General features: G+C 53.9%; 2 protein-coding genes and 1 long non-coding RNA gene across 13 annotated transcripts in view; 1 reads left to right on the top strand and 2 right to left on the bottom strand.

Annotated features, from left to right (window-relative positions):
- Positions 1 to 242: 242 nt before the first annotated feature.
- Positions 243 to 7,672, top strand: LOC116472611 (uncharacterized). The gene is made up of 3 exons (XR_004249122.2): positions 243 to 1,120; positions 3,294 to 3,357; positions 7,074 to 7,672. It is a non-coding gene; the product is annotated as an uncharacterized LOC116472611 (long non-coding RNA).
- ENO2 (enolase 2) lies at positions 3,381 to 12,436 on the bottom strand. Of its 3 annotated transcripts, none has more exons than XM_032159471.2 (12): positions 12,322 to 12,435; positions 11,060 to 11,156; positions 10,464 to 10,559; positions 10,249 to 10,307; positions 9,871 to 9,940; positions 9,281 to 9,414; positions 8,837 to 9,059; positions 7,542 to 7,739; positions 5,256 to 5,457; positions 4,874 to 4,982; positions 4,636 to 4,694; positions 3,381 to 4,337 (listed from the first exon to the last, which is right to left on the bottom strand). In XM_032159471.2, the coding sequence occupies exons 2-12, from the start codon at positions 11,142 to 11,144 to the stop codon at positions 4,268 to 4,270; spliced, it is 1,305 nt and encodes a 434-aa protein (XP_032015362.1). In that variant the 5' UTR covers positions 11,145 to 11,156; positions 12,322 to 12,435; the 3' UTR covers positions 3,381 to 4,267. The 3 variants fall into 3 exon arrangements, with proteins under 3 accessions (XP_032015362.1, XP_032015364.1, XP_058299499.1); XM_032159473.2 differs by having other exon boundaries at positions 11,060 to 11,159; positions 12,322 to 12,430; XM_058443516.1 differs by lacking the exon at positions 4,874 to 4,982 and having other exon boundaries at positions 12,322 to 12,436.
- Positions 12,437 to 12,981: 545 nt separating this feature from the next.
- LRRC23 (leucine rich repeat containing 23) overlaps positions 12,982 to 18,433 on the bottom strand; it is a 45,690-nt gene continuing 40,238 nt past the window's right edge. For 7 of the 9 annotated variants that reach the window (XM_058443517.1, XM_058443518.1, XM_058443519.1 and 4 more), the window contains 3 exons: positions 17,868 to 18,004; positions 13,943 to 14,240; positions 12,982 to 13,090 (listed from right to left, as the gene is read on the bottom strand). In XM_058443517.1, the coding sequence (XP_058299500.1) occupies positions 13,967 to 14,240; positions 17,868 to 18,004 (411 nt within the window). In that variant the 3' untranslated portion in view covers positions 12,982 to 13,090; positions 13,943 to 13,966. Of the gene's footprint in view, positions 13,091 to 13,942; positions 14,241 to 16,315; positions 17,636 to 17,867; positions 18,005 to 18,433 lie in introns of those variants that run through there. The other 2 variants (XM_058443523.1, XM_058443524.1) reach the window with 2 other exon arrangements.

Genomic DNA, 18,433 nt, shown 5'->3' with positions numbered 1-18,433 from the left:
AGGAGGTGGGCCCAGGTGCCAATTCTAGGGAAAATGGGTTCTGGGTGAGAAAGGAGGGCTCTGGATGGGAAAGGAGAGTGGGAGACACGGGGCTGGCTGGATCCTGGGGGTGGGGGCTCCCAGTAGATCCGAGGAGGGTTTACTTGGGAGGAGGGTTTACTTGGGCGGGCAGAATGGGGAAGAGGGGGATAAGAAGATTGGAAGGAAATGTAAGCTGAACAAGGCCTTTGGCGGCAGTATGGAAGAGGAAGGATCATGGATGGGAAAAGAAAATGGAGATGGGGCCGGTGCGGGGGCTCACGCCTGTAATCTCAGCGCTTTCGGAGGCTGAGTCGGGTGGGTCACTTGTCAGGAGTTCAAGACCAGCCTGGCCAACATGGCGAAACCCCATCTCTACTAAAAATACAAAAATTAGCCGGGTGTGGTGGTGCATGCCTGTAATCCCAGCTACTCGGAGGCTGAGGCAGGCGAATCCTTGAACCTGGGAGGCAAAGGTTTCAGCAAGCAGAGATCGCGCCACTGCACTCCAGCCTGGGAAACAGAGCGAGACACCTCCTCAAAAAAAAAAAAAAAAAAAAAGGCAAAAAACAAAAACAAAAAAAAAGAAAAACAAAAAAAGAAAAAATGGAGCTGGGAAACGAGGGCAGTTAAAGGAAATGACAGATGTGCGGGGGGGGGGGGGGGCGGGGGGGGTGTTGCTGGCAAGCCCATGGGTAGATAGGTAAGGGATACAGCTTGGAGGAGCGAGACACCATCCTCAGGCCTTCCATCTAGTGGCATCTCCATTTTCCTTTTCAAATCTGTTGAAAGTCATCACTGAAGATCCCCTGGGTCACAGGGAAGCAGTCGGGTGAAGACTGGGCTTAATGTGGACCCAAATCCCTAGATATCCTTGTTCCTCAATCCCACTTGTTCTAAGGTGGAGACAGTCCCCACCGCAGATTGCAGGCTCCTCCCAACCCTTCCCTCTCCCTCCCCTGCTCTCCAGGTAGCCTCTAGCAGTCAGTCTGCCGCCGGCTGTGAAGCCAGCACCTCCGCCAGCCCACCACCAGTTCCTTCTCCTGGGCTCCCTCCTGGCCCTCCACCAAGCGGCAACATCTCCCAGGACAAAGGACACAGGGTGATTTTTGGCAGCAAAAATTGGGAAGGCCAGAGAATGGGAGGGAGGCAGGCTGGCAAACCGGAAGAGCTGGAGCTGGAGTGTGGATTGGGAGCCCTCAGTAGCGCTCCAGATTTGGGGTGGAGGCCAGGTACTTGTGGGGCCAGTCTTGCTGGAGGCTAAGGGTGGGCCCTGAATTGGCAAGATCCCACCTGACCTTCAGGGAAGGAAGGAGGTTGGCTCTGGAGCAGCTTAGTAGATTTTGTCTCACAATTCCTTGGGCCAGATTCAACAAAGTTCTGGGAATACTCAAAAGCTCTAAACAAGATTCCAGAGCACTGGGGAACTGGGCGCAGGAACAGGAACACTTCCTTGGCCTGGGAATGAGTCATCACTCTCAAGTCCCTCGAATTGGTTGGCACTCACTTTACCACTCCATGCACACCTTCCCAGCCCCTCCCAGGGCCTCCCTGAGACCAGGCCAGCTCCCTGTCTCCCTGTGCACCCCGACTCCCTTCCTCTTGCTCTAGGGTAGCTCCTGCTCCTCCCCACCCCAACTTTGTTCCAGGGCTCCCCCTTTCCCTCTCACCCTCTCTCCCCATTGCATTTCCTCTCTTTCTGTACCACTCAGTTCAGTCTCCCACTGGGCCTTGGCTCAAGCCCTTTCCAAATCCCTTCCAGGCTGAGCTCTTCTCCCTTGTTTTTTAATCACTAAGGAATGGGCTACAATGGATACGAAAAGAAAAATTTAGGCATATGTGGGGATAGGGGATGGTGAGAGTCACAAAAGAAACCATTGTCTACCCTCTCCCATTCCTCCCCTACCTGAGGGCCAGGCTTACAGTCCAGCTGCAGGGGACATCACACACACACACGCACAGCCCCAGCCATCCCTCACCCCAGCTCCCTCTCTGGCTCAGCCCCCCACAACCCACTGGTCTCCAGGCAACGACACAAAGGGAAAGTGGAGAGAAGGGCCTGGGAGGCCCAGGCAGAGCTAGCTGTAACCCAATCCAACCCCGGTACTTTGGGGGTGGGGGGACCAGACTGTCAGAGAAGGCGACCTGGTAAGGAGGGATGAAAGAAAGGACAGAGGCTAGGAAGTAGGCTCAAACTAGAATAGCCCTGGTCAGTCTGGGAGTTACTAAGGTTAAGATGGGTATCAGGGACCCCAGAGAAAACTGAGAGGCACAGAAAAAAGTACAGGAAACCCTAAGGGAGGCATAAAGGGTCGCCAGGAGACAGGAGAAAAGGGAAAGATGAGATGCCCACACTGAAATTAAAAGGCACAGAAATGGAAAGGGGGCATGAAGCTCTTTGAACTGAAAATGGCTGAGGTGTCAGGGACCCAGGAAGGAGGTCAAGAAAAGAAATGGGCTCTACCCATACAGAACTAGAATCCTATTTTAGCCCTGGAGCTTGGCAGGATGGCAGAGGGAGCCAGGACCAGACCTTAGCAGAAGCAGAGTGGGAGGCCCACAGGGGACAGCCTTGAAGTTCCTCCCACTTGGCGTCCAGTATGGCGTCCTGCAGAACTCTGACTCCCTCTAGTGGTTAGATCTCCCATGTGCAAACCCTACCTGTGGGATGCAACCTTGCATCCAAGCCACTAGGAAGGGATTTGTGCCTCTCGGGGGTACCTAGAATGAGCATCTCAACGCTGAGGCCCCATAAGAGTTAACGAGTTATAGCTAAGGAGTAATGTCTCTAGCCATATATTGTAACCCTCCTATTAGTCTGACCCAGCCAGGGGTCTGTTAAGCACTTTTGTTCCTGAATCTTCAGTTTATTGGAGGACTCTATGTCCTTAGGTCCTTCTCTATACTACCCCCAGAACCATTCTTCCTTCCCATTTCCCCATCTTGCAGTGGGTAATGGCCATGAAGTCCTGTTCCATTCGAGAACCAGCCAGGGTTTTGTTGGCAGAGGCCCAGTACAGGAGCTGCTCCAGTCCACAAGCCCTTTGGATATGAAAACACCTTAGACTTCCTTTCCCCCAAAATGCGCACACACACACAATATTTTATGCTTTTAGGGGCTCTTGAACCCCTTAATTCACCTGGGTCTGGGAGCCAAGCCTGCTGCTAAGAAAGCAGGGGCCACATGCACCCCACCTAGCCAGAATGGGGTAGGCAGTGCCATCATCTTGGCCATATTTGTTCAGTTTGTCTTCCTCTTTTTGTGCCCTCCCCAGCTCTGCTATCCAGTTTCACCAGCCTCCAGGTGCTCCATCTTCTCTCCCCTCATATGGACTAGAGGTAAGACTCCTTAGACACAACAGTGCACTGATTCAGACTTTAATGGAGGTGCTCATTTCAATGCCACAGAGGTGGTGGCAACTGTGGAATGTGACATGGGGAGTGAGAGGTTGCTCTGGTGCAGCTGGAGGAAGAACAGGGAACCTAGGGTTGGGGAGAGATGTATAGAGGAAAACTCCCCCAGGCACACAGCCTCCGCTCTGGACCAACGCAGGCTTCAGTGAGTACACACAAAGGAACTGATGTCAAGGCCCTTTCTATGACCCTTCCCATTCTAGCAAGACCTCCCACCTCAGTCCTTGGGATCTACAGCCACATGAAATACAGACACATCGTTCCCCCAAGTCAGGCCAGTTTTAGGCCATTGAGTTATGGGGAAATGATTAATGGGATGAATGAATAACAAAATAAATAAATAAATACACTAAAGCCTTATTAGCCAGGCATGATTGCATGCCCAACACTCCCCTCCATCCCAGCACTGTGCACAGTTCATGGCTCATATGCAAAGTGGAAAACACGTGGGACAAGGGCAAAGCACACGTGACACACGGTCCCTCTCTGACACCTCAGCACACCAACCCTGACGCTCCCATCACAGATGCTGATCATTCTTCCACGACCCCCTTTTATAATAATCCTCATTCACATTTCTAGTTTTTGAGGGAAGAGAGAAAGAGAAAGGAAGAAGTGGAAAGTGTGGAACCCCACTGAGGAGGGCCCAGACAGGAGGGCGAGCAGAGACAGCAAGAGGTCAGGTAAGCCACGAAGCAGCCGGAGCAGGTCAATCAGGGAAGTTCTGGGCACCCTGGGGCTCAGGGGATCTCAGGGGGTGAACTATCACAGATCAGGACAGCAAGGTTCCAGGAGGATGAGACGGAGGTTCCACGTCTCCAGGCAAGCAGAGGAATCACAGCACACTGGGATTACGGAAGTTATGTCCGGCAAAGCGAGCTTCGTCCCCCAGCTCTTCCTCAATTCTGAGAGAGATGGTCCACAGAGGAAGTGGTCAGGGATGCAGGAGGATCCTGCTTCTCTCTCTAGGGGTCCCCCAGACTCCAACCACCCCCACACCACCTGCTTTTGTGTCCTGCCCCAAGGCTTAGCATTCCCTGGCTTTCCCATGTGATCTCTGGGCCATCAATAAACCCAGGAAGCAAAACCCAGTATTATCTGGAAATGGACTGTTATCCAGGCCCTGGGTGCTAGAGATGGTCTGGCAGGCAAATGGGGCCTTTAGCCATCTGGGCCAGGGGCTCCCACCCCAGGGACCCTCACCTCATGAGCTGGTTGTACTTAGCCAGACGTTCAGAACGGCACGGGGCACCAGTCTTGATCTGAAACATTTCAAAGGATTTGCAGCTCAGTGACTGCCCTCTCACCCCTGAAAGGAAACCTCTGCTCTCCTGAAACTCCCCTGACACCCTCAAACACCTGGAAGGAGAGACCAGGTGGGTGAGCTAGAAATACCAATCCCACAGAGAGTTCTCTTCACTCACCAGGCTGCCTCACTCACCTGGCCTGTGCACAGCCCCACCACCAGGTCAGCAATGAATGTGTCCTCAGTCTCTCCTGAGCGATGACTCACCATGACCCCCCAGCCATTCTCCTGGGCCAGCTTGCACCTGTATCCACACACAGCACTGATTCTCCAGCCCTCACACTGGGCACTCTCTTCCCAGCCCCAAGCTTGGTCTATGTCAGGAAACACCTAGGGGAAAGCTATCTGGGAGGGGAGCAGAGAATCAGGGGTGGAGGGGCAGAGGTGAGAGAACTGTGATGATGATTCCAGGTTCCCCGCTCTCTTTGGCAACCCTGGGTAGAATTAGGCTGGAGCACTTGCAAGAGGAGTCTTATAGAAACGAGGACCACACAGGAGAGGGCCAGAAGTCACTCACGCTTGGATGGCTTCAGTGACCGAGCCGATCTGGTTGACCTTGAGCAGCAGACAGTTGCAGGCCTTTTCTTCCACTGCCCGCTCAATACGTTTTGGGTTGGTCACTGTCAGGTCATCACCCACAATCTGGATCCCTACATTGGCTGTGAACTTGGACCAGGCAGCCCAATCATCTTGGTCAAATGGGTCCTCAATGGAGACCACTGCAGAGAGAGTATGGGCGGGGGGTTCATCTTCCCTGGGTCTCTACATCAGGCAGGAACATGCCCCTTTATTCCCTGAAATGGACAGGCCCTTGGTTAACTACACCTGCTCAATCCTTGCTAAGACAAATCACCCCAGTGTAAGCCTGCCCTAACTGATTCTTAACTTTTTTTTTTTTTTTTTGAGACAGAGTCTCACTCTGTCATCCAGGCTGGAGTGCAGTGGCTCAGCTCACTGCAACCTCCACCCCCACCAATCAAGTGATCCTGCCACCTCAGCCTCCTGAGTAGCAGGGACTATAGGCGTGTGGCACCCCACTCAGCTAATTTTTTAAATTTTTGTAGAGATGGGGTCTCACTGTATTGCCAGGCTAGTCTCGAACTCCTGGATTCAAGCGGTCCTCCTGCCTCAGCTTCCCAAAGTGATGGGATTACAGGCATGAGCCACCATGCCTGGTTCCTGATTCTTATTTCATAAAACCTTACATGGAGAGGCCAGGCACGGTGGCTCATGCCTGTAATCCCAGCACTTTGGGATACTGAGGTGAACGGATCACTTGAGGACAGGAGTTCTCTGGCCAACATAGTGAAACCCCGTCTCTACTAAAAATACAAAAATTAGCCAGGCATAGTGGCACACACCTGTAAATCCCAGCTACTGGGGAGGCTGAGGCATGAGAATCACTTGAACCTGGGAGGCAGAGATCGCACCACTGCACGCCAGCCTGGGTAACAGAGCAAGACTCTGTCTCAAATAAAACAGGCCGGGTGCGCTGGCTCACGCCTGTAATCCCAGCACTTTGGAAGGTCGAAGCAAGTGCATCACCTGAGGTTGGGAGTTTGAGACCCAACTGGCAAACATGGCGAAACCACATCTTTACTAATAATACAAAAATTAGCCAGGCATGGTGGTGCGTGCCTGTAATCCCAGCTACTTGGGAGGCTAAAAGAATCGTGCAGTGAGCAGAGATCTCGTGCCACTTCCATAGGCTGGGCACAGTGGCTCATGCCTGTGATCCCAGCACTTTGGGAGGCTGAGGCATGCGGATCACTTGAGCCCAGGAGTTGGAGACCAGCCATGAGCAAGATGGCTAAACCCTGTCTCTACAAAAAAATTTAAAAAATAAAAAAATTTAAAAAAATTAAAAGCAAACCAGCCAGGCATGGTGGCTCACGCCTGTAAACCCAGCACTTTGGGAGGCCAAGGCGGGTGGATCACCTGAGGTCAGGAGTTGGAGACCAGCCTGACCAACATGGAGAAACCTTGTCTCTACTAAAAATACAAAATTAGCCAGGCATGGTGGCACATGCCTGTAATGCCAGCTATTCGGGGAGGCTGAGGCAGAAGAATCGCTTGAATCCGGGAGGTGGAGGTTGTGGTGAGCCGAGATGGCGCCATTGCTCTCCAGCCTGGGCAAGAAGAGTGAAACTCTGTCTCAAAAAAACAAAACAAAACAAAAACAACCCCCCCCCCCCCCCCAAAAAAATCTTCCAGTAACAAGGGTTCACAACCCACCTTTGCATTTTCCTGTTCTCACTGCCAGGAAGCCCTTCCTTATTGCTAATCCAAATCCTTAATTCTGCAATTATGTTGATTTTCTTTCACTCTGTTTCAGGAAGATGGTGACCAACTGCCTCCATCCTGAGATAAAGGCCCTGGGCAGACTTGCAGAAGCTAATACAGCCTCCTCAGTTTTCTTTCTACTCACACATCAGTCCCAGCTCCATTCAGCATCCACAATTTCAACAATCAAAGATACTGAAATGTTCCAGTTCTCTGCTAGATCCAGTCACACTCATATCATCCCTGGTTCCTTCCAGAGCCTTCCCCATGACCCCAGTAGTTTTCAGAACCCATGACTTTAATCAGGATCTGAGACAGACAGAACAGATTGGTCACGGGTACCTGCACTTTTACACTACATACAAAGCCCAGTCTTTGCTCCTGCACCTTCTCCCTGGTTCTCAGGTTCTTCTTAGGACACCTCCACCTGGTGCCTGAGTCAGCACCCCATAAGGTCCAGAGTTGCTGGGACACGTCCCTGCCTGCCCCCAGACCTCCCCCTCACACCGCTTCCTCTCACCAGGATAGTCCCTGACAAAGTCCTGGTAGAGTGCCCCCAGCTGGTCCCCAGTGATGTATCGGGAAGGATCAGCGGGAGACTTGAAGTCCAAGTCATATTTGCCATCACGATAAAACTCTGAGGCAGCAACATCCATGCCAATGACGATCTTTTCCGTGTAGCCAGCCTTGTCGATGGCTTCCTTCACCAGCTCCAAGGCTGGGAACAGAATACAGTGAGATTATAGTACAAGCAGGAGGGATGGGCAAGAAGGAGGGAAAGAAAAGACATTCAGGGCAGAGGTGGAGGGCTGTTCCTGAGGGAAGTTTGGCAGGGTTGCTGTTGGGGTTATCCCCAGGTCTGGGTGGAGAGGCCATCTTCTAGGAACACAGAGACGTGGAATTCTGTTAATAATACTTACTATCTTTTCATTGGCATCATGTCACCTAAGCATATTATATATATTTCATTTAAGCCTCACACTACCATGAGCTAGATTCTGTTATTATTTCCAGAGAGAAGTAAGAAAGATCACCAGCAGTAACTCCACAAGTCAAGGTTCAAATAAATCCAGGTAATTTGGCCCCAGAACTTTAACTCTTAACCACTACCTATATTCTTTCCATTCCCTATATAGTTTCTCCCAGGCACAGAAAAATTAGGGATTCTAGAGGCCTAGGAGGTTGGGACGGGGACAGGACAGATTTCAAATGGATGGGATGAATCCAACAGGTCACCCAGACTATCTCCCAGTATTCCCAAGGGCTCCAGTGACAACTTTTTTTTTTTTTTTGAGGCGGAGTCTCGCTCTGTTGCCCAGGCTGGAGTGCAGTGGCACGACCTCGGTTCACCACAACCTCCACCTCCTGGGTACAAGCGATCCTCCTGCCTCAGCCCCGCTAGTAGCTGTGATTACAGGCACACGCCACCATGCCCGGTTAATTTTTGTATTTTTAGTACAGACGGGGTTTCACCGTGTTGGCCAGGCTGGTCTCAAACTCCTGACCTCAGGTGATCCACCCGCCTCAGCCTCCCAAAGTGCTGGGATTACAGGCTTGAGCCACCGCGCCCGGCCCTCCAGGGACAACTTAACAGATGCTAACACATCTGGCTAGGCAGGTAAAAGACTGTCCCCCTAGGTCTGCATGTGAATTTGGCAGGCCCTCTGCAATCCTCTCTAAGAACCGGTACCTTTTGGAGTTTGCAGAGTCCTAGGACCCTCCACGCCTACTCAGGACTTGGTGAACTGTGTGGCCCTTTCTGATGTCCCACAATAGGGTAAGACTTAGAGCTGGGAGTGGGGCTCCTGGCCTCACCTTCACTGTTCTCCAGGATATTGGGGGCAAAGCCACCTTCATCCCCCACATTGGTGGCATCCTTGCCATATTTGTCCTTGATGACTCCCTTGAGTGTATGGTAGACCTCTGCACCCAGTCGCATAGCATCCCGAAAGCTCTCAGCTCCCACTGGGAGGATCATGAACTCCTGCATGGCCAGCTTGTTCCCAGCATGAGAGCCACCGTTGATCACGTTGAAGGCCTGGGAAGCCACAGAAAGACAGAGGGTCAAAGAGCCCCTCCCTACCCGCCCCAGGAGTGTTAACCCAAGATCCCAAACTTCCCCCAGTTTCCCGGACTAAGTCTCACGTCCCCATCCTTCCTCTTTACCTCCCTCAATTCACTTTCCTCCCATCATTCCTCCAGTTCCATGCTCCCTCCCCTGTCAGCCCGGGAGAGCCACAGGCCTGGCTCATTGCTCACCGGCACAGGCAGGATGAGGTCTGAGTTCCCGGCCAGCTGAGCAATGTGGCGATATAGAGGCAGTTCCCGCTCAGCTGCCCCTGCCTTACACACGGCCAGAGACACACCCAGGATGGCATTGGCCCCAAACTTGGCTGGGAGATTACAGAGGAAGGCGCTGAGCATAATGTCCCCTTCTCCTTTCTAGCTCCTGCCTCCATCTGTAGTCTCCAAAAGGAGCCAGTAAAGGAGGCCCCCTCCTCCCTCCCCACCCCTGCCCCAGCAACACCTCATCCATGCTCTCCTGAAAACAGCAGGGAGAGGACTGGGTGGGGAGGAGGAGATTGGAAACAGCAGAGAGCCGCACCTCTAAATATCCCTGAGACCACAGACTCTCTCAGGCCATCCCCTTCCTCTGTATGCTACAAAGGTCTTCCTTCTGCCTAATGTCGGTCCCTCCCTCTGCAGCTAAACTCATCTCCCCTTGCTCTGGCTTTGAGAGGAGGAGGCCCCTGACAGTCATTCCTGAGGAAGCCACTACAGCACTGGCCCTTCTGCTCACGCCTCCCCACCCTGATGCTTCCCCACTTTCTCCCAGCCCCGGGGCTCACATTTGTTCTCAGTCCCATCCAACTCCAGCATCAGGTTGTCCAGTTTCTCTTGCTCCACCACAGAGAGACCCTGAGGGCAGAGCCTCCATCACCCAGGGCCAGGATGGAGGCTGAGCCCTAAGGGAGAGGGTCCCCTCATTCATACCCAAGCTCACATTTGGCCAGGGTCCAACCAGGTCCCTGTGACAGGGGCCTGCCTGGATTAGGGGACCTGGACCCCCATGGGAGCAGGGGGCAGTAAAGAAGCTGTTCCCCACCCTTCCCCCTTGTAACCATGATTCCTAAAAGTGGGCCTTCTTTCTCCCCTTCCTCCCGCCCTGCTCTGGGATTCCTTCCAGAACTCTGGCCCTGCTATCCCCAGCAAAGAGCAGGCCTCACTGAGCTGATGAGGGCTGGCGCGATGGTGGAGTTGATGTGGTCCACTGCCTTCAGGACACCTGGGGAAAGGAAGAGGCTGGACTGGGTCAGGCCAGGAGGGGCCGGAAGGGACAATGGGAAGAGGGGAAGGCATGCTAGAGGAGGACTGGGGGCTGGTGTGAGGTAGGGGCATAAGGCTGAGGTGGGGGAGAGTCTGGAAAGAGAAAGGACCTCACCTTTGCCTAAGTAACGCTGTTTGTCTCCATCCCTCAGCTCCAGGGCCTCGTAGATGCCCGTAGAGGCTCCACTGGGCACTGCAGCCCGGAAAAGACCTAAAGGAGGAACATGGAATGACAGGGAATGAAGAGGACACAGGGGCCAGGGAGTCCTTCAGCCTTCTGGCTCTAAACTGCCTGCCTACCACATCTAGCTCTCTCCCCACACTGCTTCCTAACATCCCCCCCACCCCCGCCCCACACACACACTGAGGCAGATGCACAAGAAGTGGCCTCCTCATCCGCCCATCTGAGGCCCCACATGCACAAGTGGGAGCCCGCAGAAAGGAAATTGCTTGCAGCACACGTCTGCACACATGCAAGTGCACAGGCAGACACACGGAGGCAGGGCATGCCTCACACGCTAAATTCGAACACAGACCCACCTACCCTGGCTCCCCGGACAAGGAGGATCCAACCTCCACAACCCAGGCTTGTGAGCCTGGCCCAGCACCCCATCCCCCTGGGTATCAAAAAAGGCCTCCGAACCCCTGGCTGAACCCAGCCTGGCGGTGGAAAAGCTAGGGCTGTAGGAAGGCCCATGCCACACCCATTACCTTTGGCAGTATAGAGATCCACCTCCACTGTGGGGTTCCCGCGGGAGTCCAGGATCTCCCGGGCCCAGATCTTCTCTATGGACATGATGGCTGGGATCTCCTCGGGTGGAAGGGAAGGAAGGAGAAAGATAAGAGGCTTAGAGGGGTGGAGCCTGAGATCAATGGGCGGGGCGGGAGGCTGGGAGGGATGGGAAAGAGGTTACTGCAGTGGGTGGGGGGTGGGTAGGGAGGCGCTGGCTGCAGTCTAGGGCGGTAGAAGGGATTCCCCCTCCCCCCTGGGAAGAGGAGAAGGTCAATGCAGTGAGGAAGGGGAGGTCACTGCAGTGGGGGGCGGGGTACGATCAAATGATGAGATGGGAGAAGACTGCAGTGAGGAGGGGAGGGGCACGACAGTGGTTCCCGCGCCTCTTTGCAGCTTGGCCAGCCGGTGGGGTTCCCCCAGATCTCCTCAGAGCGGAATGGCTGCCAGGCTTGCATTTCTCCTTGGAGCCAGGAAGAGGATGGGTTGCCTGGGCCTCTCTTCCAGAGCCCCCATGCCTCCCCAACTTAACACCTCAGCTGCCTGAACGCTGCCCCTTCCCCAAGGTCCCACTCTCTCCCAAACGTGTGTCCCTCCTCTTCCCGCGAAAGGCGCACGCAGTAGAGGTGTCGGGGAAGAGGGTCCTGAGAAAGGCTCTGCAGTCCCTGGGGGTTGCAGCGGGAAGTGAAGAGGATAAAAGCCGGTGGGGAGTGGAGGCTAGCTGGGCCTGTCCTCCCCCCTGCGCCTCGACAGATCCCCACTTCTTCCATCTCTCCCTCGTACAGCAGAGGGGAGGAAGCGCGAACGGAGAGGGGTGCCGTGGGGAAGAGCAGGAGAGAGGGGAGTCCAAGGGAAGTCTGGGGGAGGTGAGGAAGGGTGAGAGAAGACATTTCCCCAAATGCAAACCAAAAGGGACGCGCCAGGATAAAAATGCACCGCCCGGAGAGGCTCCCAACTTAGAAACAAATGGACAGAGCCGTAGATGAGGGCGAGCACCGGGAGAAAGGCAGGCAAGGGTGGAGAGGCGCAGTTAGAGATGGGCGCGGAGAGGGCCAGAAAGCGAAGGCAGCGGGCGGGGAAGGCCAGGGAGGGAGGGCGTCCTGGGCGCGGGCGGCGGAGCAGGTGCGCAGCTGCACAGGGCCAGAGATGCGGAGAGGTGCGCAGCGGCACTGGGTAAAGGGGGCAGGGGCGCCGCGGCGAGGGGAGGGGGCCACAGGGGCTCCGGGCCTGGCGGGGGCTTCACCTCGGGTCTGCAGACTCAGCCAGTGGTAGTGGCGGTGGCGGTGGCGGTGGCGACGGCGGCGCGGAGAGAGCGGGAGTGGCAGTGGCGGCGGCGGCTGCGGCTCCCGGGCGGCGGGCGGAGGAGGCGCCTATAGGGCCGAGCGGGCGCATGTGACCCGGAGCCCCCGATGAGTCAGGAGCTGCCGGCGGAGGCGCACGTACGAGCGCGGGTGGGGGACCGACGCGGGTAGGGGGGGGGGGGGGGGGGGGGGGGGGGAGGGGTGGGGGCACCCACGACCTGGGCCCCGCGCACACAAGCGCTCATACCCACGGCCCGACCCACTCAAAAGTAACAGGCAGAGCCGCACCCCTGTAGCCCGGGTACGAAGGCCCACACTGCCAGTGAAGCCCAGGACAGCCTCGATGTCTCACAAACCCAGTCAGACGCAGGAGCATCACCCTGTCTCTTTATTGGAAATCCGAACACCCCAGCCGCCTCCGCAAGTCTCTCCAACCACTCCTACCAGCACCCCGCGGCCCACGCGGGCTTGGCTCCCCCCCACGCCTGCCCGAGGGCAGTCCCCGGCCTAGGGTCCAGGCAGCGCTCGGGCCTAGGCACCCCACTCTGCACCGCACACTGCCCAGAGGACCGGCACAGAGCGGATCCTGGGCCTCAGATTGTGATGAATTTCCAGCTTTGGGGCAAAAAGAGGCATCCTCTGTCCTCTGTCATAGATGTGGTGGCCCCCCCGGGAGTCTGATCAGGTCTGAAGGCCAGCGTCTTTGATCTCCTGGAGGTAGAAGACAGAAGTAAATAGGGACCAGGCGCTGTGGCTCACCCCTGTAATCCCAGCACTTTGGGAGGCGGAGGCGGGCAGATCACGAGGTCAGGAGATCGAGACCATCCTGGCTAACGTGGTGAAACCCCGTTTCTACTAAAAATACAAAAATTATCCAGGCGTGGTGGCATGCGCCTGTAGTCCCAGCTACTCAGGAGGCTGAGGCAGGAGAATTGCTTGAACCCAGGAGGTGGAAGTTGCAGTGAGCTGAGATTGTGCCACTGCACTCCAGCCTGGAGACTGAGCAAGACTACGTCTCAAAAAAAAAAAAAAAAAAAAAAAGACATAAATAAAGCCTCTGCCCTATCTAAAGTGCCTGCCGGCCACCCTCATCTCTTCAGTCTCCTTTTGCCTCACTCTGCCCTCTTTTCTTCCCCTACCTCTGTGTCCTGTTTTTAGCTTCAGATTTTTTGTGCAGGATCTTCCTCTCCTGCTTCTCTCCTAGGTCCAGCTGCATACACCACCAACCTTCCCCTGCAGCCCCTACCATGCACCCACACCTGTCCTTTCCTAGCAGACTTCACTCTGTGTCAGGTATGGCTGCCCCACCCCTCACCAACTCCTCTGCCTGCCACCCTAATTCTTTTCACTTATTCTTCTGGCCTCCTAACGCTTTCTCAGCTGGTCCCAGGCCCCTTGGGTCCCTTTTCCTCTCCTTGACTCCTAACCCTGCTCTCTTTAAGGGTTCTGCTTGTCTGATGCTTTCCTCTCCCACCTCCTCCGGCAGCAGCTTCCCCTCTTGCCTCTTCCCCTGCCTGCCCAGCCCTTGGCCTCCTCCCATTGCCTCCCCGCAGGCTTCCTTACTATCTTTAGAGGCTAGAACTGCTGCTAGATCAATGACTGTTCCGGTTCCAGGTTACGCTCGGGCTCAGGCTCCTGCTCCTTTTCTTTCTTCAGCCTCTGTCGAATCTCATCAGCCTCAGCCTGTTCCTCCTCCTCATAGAATTCCTTGTCCAGGCGTTCAAGGTATGGCATCTGCACCAGGGCCTCCTGGCGGTAGTTGGTTTCATCCGTGCATGGGTTATCGAGCAGCACCAAGGCTCGCAGCTTGGGCAGGTCTTGCAGTTTGGCCAGCTCCCCCAGGTTGGCCACCATGTTGCCCCTGCCAGTGTGGTCAGGAGGGGTTCACGCAGGAATAATGGGCTTTGGTTGCCAGTTGCTAGGAATGGGGCCTCTGGGGGAACTCTCCTACTGGGTTCCAGTTTCCCTAGAAACACTGTGAGGACTGGCCTGCCAAGCCTTGCCAGATTTACTGCAGAGGTGCTGTGTGACCCCGCTCTGGTCCTGCTTCTGCCCTTCAAGGAATCCCTAAGTGCCATATTCTACTCTGTAATGTGTTCATGTGTTCTTTTGGTGCAGCAAAGCTAGGCCACAACCCTGTCTTGTAGCTGGGGAGGAGAGGGCAAATTTTCCTCACAGGGAGAGACTTTTTCTGTGATCACACCTAAACAGAGGGTAGAAGGTAGGACCCAGCCTTGGCAACATAGCAAGACCCCATCTCTACAAAAGCTAAAAATAAAAAAATTAGCTGGGCATGGTGGCATACACCTGTAGTCCCTGCTACTTGGCTGAGGAGGGATTGCTTGACCCCAGGAGTTTGAGATTACAGTGAGCCGAGATCGAGCCACTGCACTCCACCCTGTAGGACCTAGGTCAGTGGATAAGGAACTGGGATCTAAGCTGGAGTTTAGGGTGGTGGGTGCTCTTTTCGTGCTCTCCACAAAGGGAACCTAGGGCTACAGATGGGTTGGAGCCTCTCAACCTGAAGAATAAACTTCATCTCCTAATGTGCCTCATTATATGATACTCCGTTTTTTTTGTTTTTTTTGTTTTTTTTTTGAGATGGAGTTTTGCTCTGTCGCCCAGGCTGGAGTGCAGTGGCGCGATCTCGGCTCACTGCAAGCTCCGCTTCCCGGGTTCACGCCATTCTCCTGCCTCAGCCTCTCCGAGTAGCTGGAACTACAGGTGCCCGCCACCACGCCCAGCTAATTTTTTTTGTATTTTTAGTAGAGACGGGGTTTCACCGTGGTCTCGATCTCCTGACCTCGTGATCCGCCCGCCTCGGCCTCCCAAAGTGCTAGGATTACAAGTGTGAGCCACCGCGCCCGGCCGATACTCTGTTTTTATTTTTATTTTTATTGAGACAGGGTCTCACTATGTCACCCTGGTTGGGGGTGCAGTGGCATGATCATAGCTCACTGCAGCCTTGAATTCCTGGGCTCAAGTGATCCTCTCACCTTAGCTTCCTAAGTACCTCCAGGCATGTGCCACCACACCTGGCTAATGTTTAAATTTTTTGTAGAGACTGGGTCTCACTATGTTGCCCAGGTTTGTCTTGAACGCCTGGCCTCAAGCAGTCCTCTTGCCTTGGCCCCCCAAAGTGCTGGGATTACAGGCTTGAGCCACTGTACTTGGCCTTTTATTTATTTTCACGTTCTGGCTTTAAGCTTTTATGAAATCTATTTAAGTGTTTCAGCCTGATCTCATGGTCGTGCTGAGCCTCATGCAGTGTTTCTCACCAGGAAGGCTACAGGAACTTTGTACTGGACTCTGCCGTACATTGTTGGATGCTTAGCATCTCTGGCCCCAGAGGCACCTCCCAATCATTGAGACACCCTCACCCGCCTCCACACACATACCCAACTTACTCTCAAAACATCCCCATTTAATAGCCACTCAGAAAGGGTCCATCATGCCTGTCTAGATCATTAACAGGAAGATGGCACATATACACACCCCATCAGATCCATGTGGCAGAGTTCATGAATAAGAGAATGGCCAGGGGGTCAGGATGAGAGTTGGGGCTTCCAGATACAACCACTTCTCCCTACTTGGAGATGCTCTTTCCATTGCCAGCTCAAGAATCTGGTCTTGGCCTGGCGTGGTGGCTCACGCTTGTAATCCCAGCACTTTGGGAGGCCGAGGTGGGCAGATCATGAGGTCAGGAGATCGAGACCACGGTGAAACCCCGTCTCTACTAAAAATACAAAAAAAATTAGCTGGGCGTGGTGGCGGGTGCCTGTAGTCCCAGCTACTCAGAGAGGCTGAGGCAGGAGAATGGCGTGAACCCGGGAGGCGGAGCTTGCAGTGAGCCGAGATTGCGCCACTGCACTCCAGCCTGGGTGACAGAGCGAGACTCCGTCTCAAAAAAAAAAAAAAAAAAAAAAGAATCTGGTCTTGTTGACTAAGGAAAGAGGCAGTTTCCTTACATGTTTGCTTAAAGAAACACACATAAAGTCCTCCATCCAACAAGAGTTGCTGATCTTCACTGCCTTTCTACCAAAAGATTTTCTTACAAATGTCCTTCTCTCCTCAAATCTGAGCACATCTTGTGTTTTATATCAGTAAAAGGGTCATCCCTTACAGGTGGGGCTCAGGAGAAGAGAGGCAGGAAATGGGAAGGTGAATTGGGACTGAGGAAATGGAGAAGGGCAGTGGAAACTTATATAGGATAGGGCGAGGACAAAAGAGTTGGAGCCAGACTGTGAGCCCCTCAGGAACAGGAATCACCTCTGATTCCTTTATTTCTTTTAGAGACAGCTCACTCTGTCACCCAGGCTGGAGTGCAGTGGCACAATCATGGCTCACTGCAACCTTGAGCTCCTGGGCTCAAGTGATCCTCCGAGCTCAGCCTCCTGAGTAGCTGAAACCACAGGTGTGCACCACCAGGCTCTGTTAATTTTTATTTTTAATTTAATATTTTAATTTTTATTTAATATTTTATTTTTGTTTTGTTTTTGAGGCAGGGTCTGGCTCTGTCACCCAGGCTGGAGGGCAGTGGCTTGATCTCAGCTCACTGCAAACTCCACTTCGAGGCTCCAGCGATCCTCCCGCCTAAGCCTCCTGAGTAGCTGGGATTACAGGTGCCTGTCGCCATGCCTGGCTAATTTTTGTATTTTTGGTAGAGACGAGATTTTGCCATGTTGCCCAGACTGGTCTTGAACTCCTAGGCTCCAACGATCCTCCCGCTTCGGCTTCCCAAAGTGCTAGAACTACAGGTGTGAGCCACCATGCCCGGCCATTATTTTTACTTCTGTAGAAACGTGGTCTCACTATGTTGCCCAGGCTGGTCCTGAACTCCTGGCTTCAATTGATCCTTCCTCCTAAAGTGCTGGGAGTACAGGCATGAACCACCATGCCCAGCCTCTGATTCCTTTAAATGTCCCCAAAACACAGCACAAGGCCTGGCACATAGCACATTCTCAATAATTGTGGATTGAATGAATAAAAATTCAGGGGTCACAAGCTATAAGGGACTTAGTGTTGCAACTCACTGCTGAAGAAAGTAAGGAAAGCTGGGGTGAGGATCAGGGAGGATGAGGTGAGAATCCAGCTGTAGGCTAGGACTGGGGGATTGGGCCAGGGAGGAACACAGACTCAAAAGCTGCACCTGGGCCGGGCGCGGTGGCTCACGCTTGTAATCCCAGCACTTTGGGAGGCCGAGGCGGGCGGATCACGAGGTCAGGAGATCGAGACCACGATGAAACCCCGTCTCTACTAAAAATACAAAAAATTAGCCGGGCGTGGTGGCGGGCACCTGTAGTCCCAGCTACTCAGGAGGCTGAGGCAGGAGAATGGCGTGAACCCGGGAGGCGGAGCTTGCAGTGAGCCGAGATTGTGCCACTGCACTCCAGCCTGGGCAACAGAGCGAGACTCCGTCTCAAAAAAAAAAAAAAAGCTGCACCTGGTCAGGGGTAGGGGCAAGGTGGGGCTTGGAGGGGGTGCATACCTCAGGTTGAGGTACTGCAATGATTTCATTTCTCTGGAGAAGCCACTCAGGGTGTCAATCTGGTTGTCTCGAAGATGCAAGGTGGTGAGATTGCTCAGATCCTCCAAGCCTTCCACCTTCTTCAGCCTGTTTTGGGCCTAGACCCCCAGGGCACAGTGGATTGATTGAGAGGGAGCAGGGATAGGGAAGAAAGAGAAGTCAGAATGAGATAAAGCAAAAGAGGAAATCCAAGAGGTAGAAAGGGAGGAGTGGAAGAAGGGAGTGGGGGTGAGTAGAGATCAGTATAGAAAGTAAAGAAGTTCAGGAGACGCTGCCATCCCAGAGAAAGGTCAGCAGTAACCCTCTACCACTCACCCCATCAAAGCCACTTGGGATGGAGGAGATGCTTCAACCCACCCCCTACCCGGCCCAGGAGCCCCCATGCCACCACTGAGGATTGGCATCAGCACCATCCCAGAATAACGAAGCTTAAGAGTCTAAAAGACTAAATATTTCAGTGGCTTCCTGTGGTGTTTATTTTATATATATATATATATATATATATATATAGGTTTTCATCCACAGTC

This window comes from Hylobates moloch, unplaced genomic scaffold, assembly GCF_009828535.3.
Source record: "Hylobates moloch isolate HMO894 unplaced genomic scaffold, HMol_V3 SCAFFOLD_8, whole genome shotgun sequence".
NCBI classification, from domain to species: Eukaryota; Metazoa; Chordata; class Mammalia; order Primates; family Hylobatidae; genus Hylobates; species Hylobates moloch.
The sequence above is the reverse complement of the archived record's forward strand: the minus strand, read 5'-3'. Positions and strand labels throughout refer to the sequence as shown.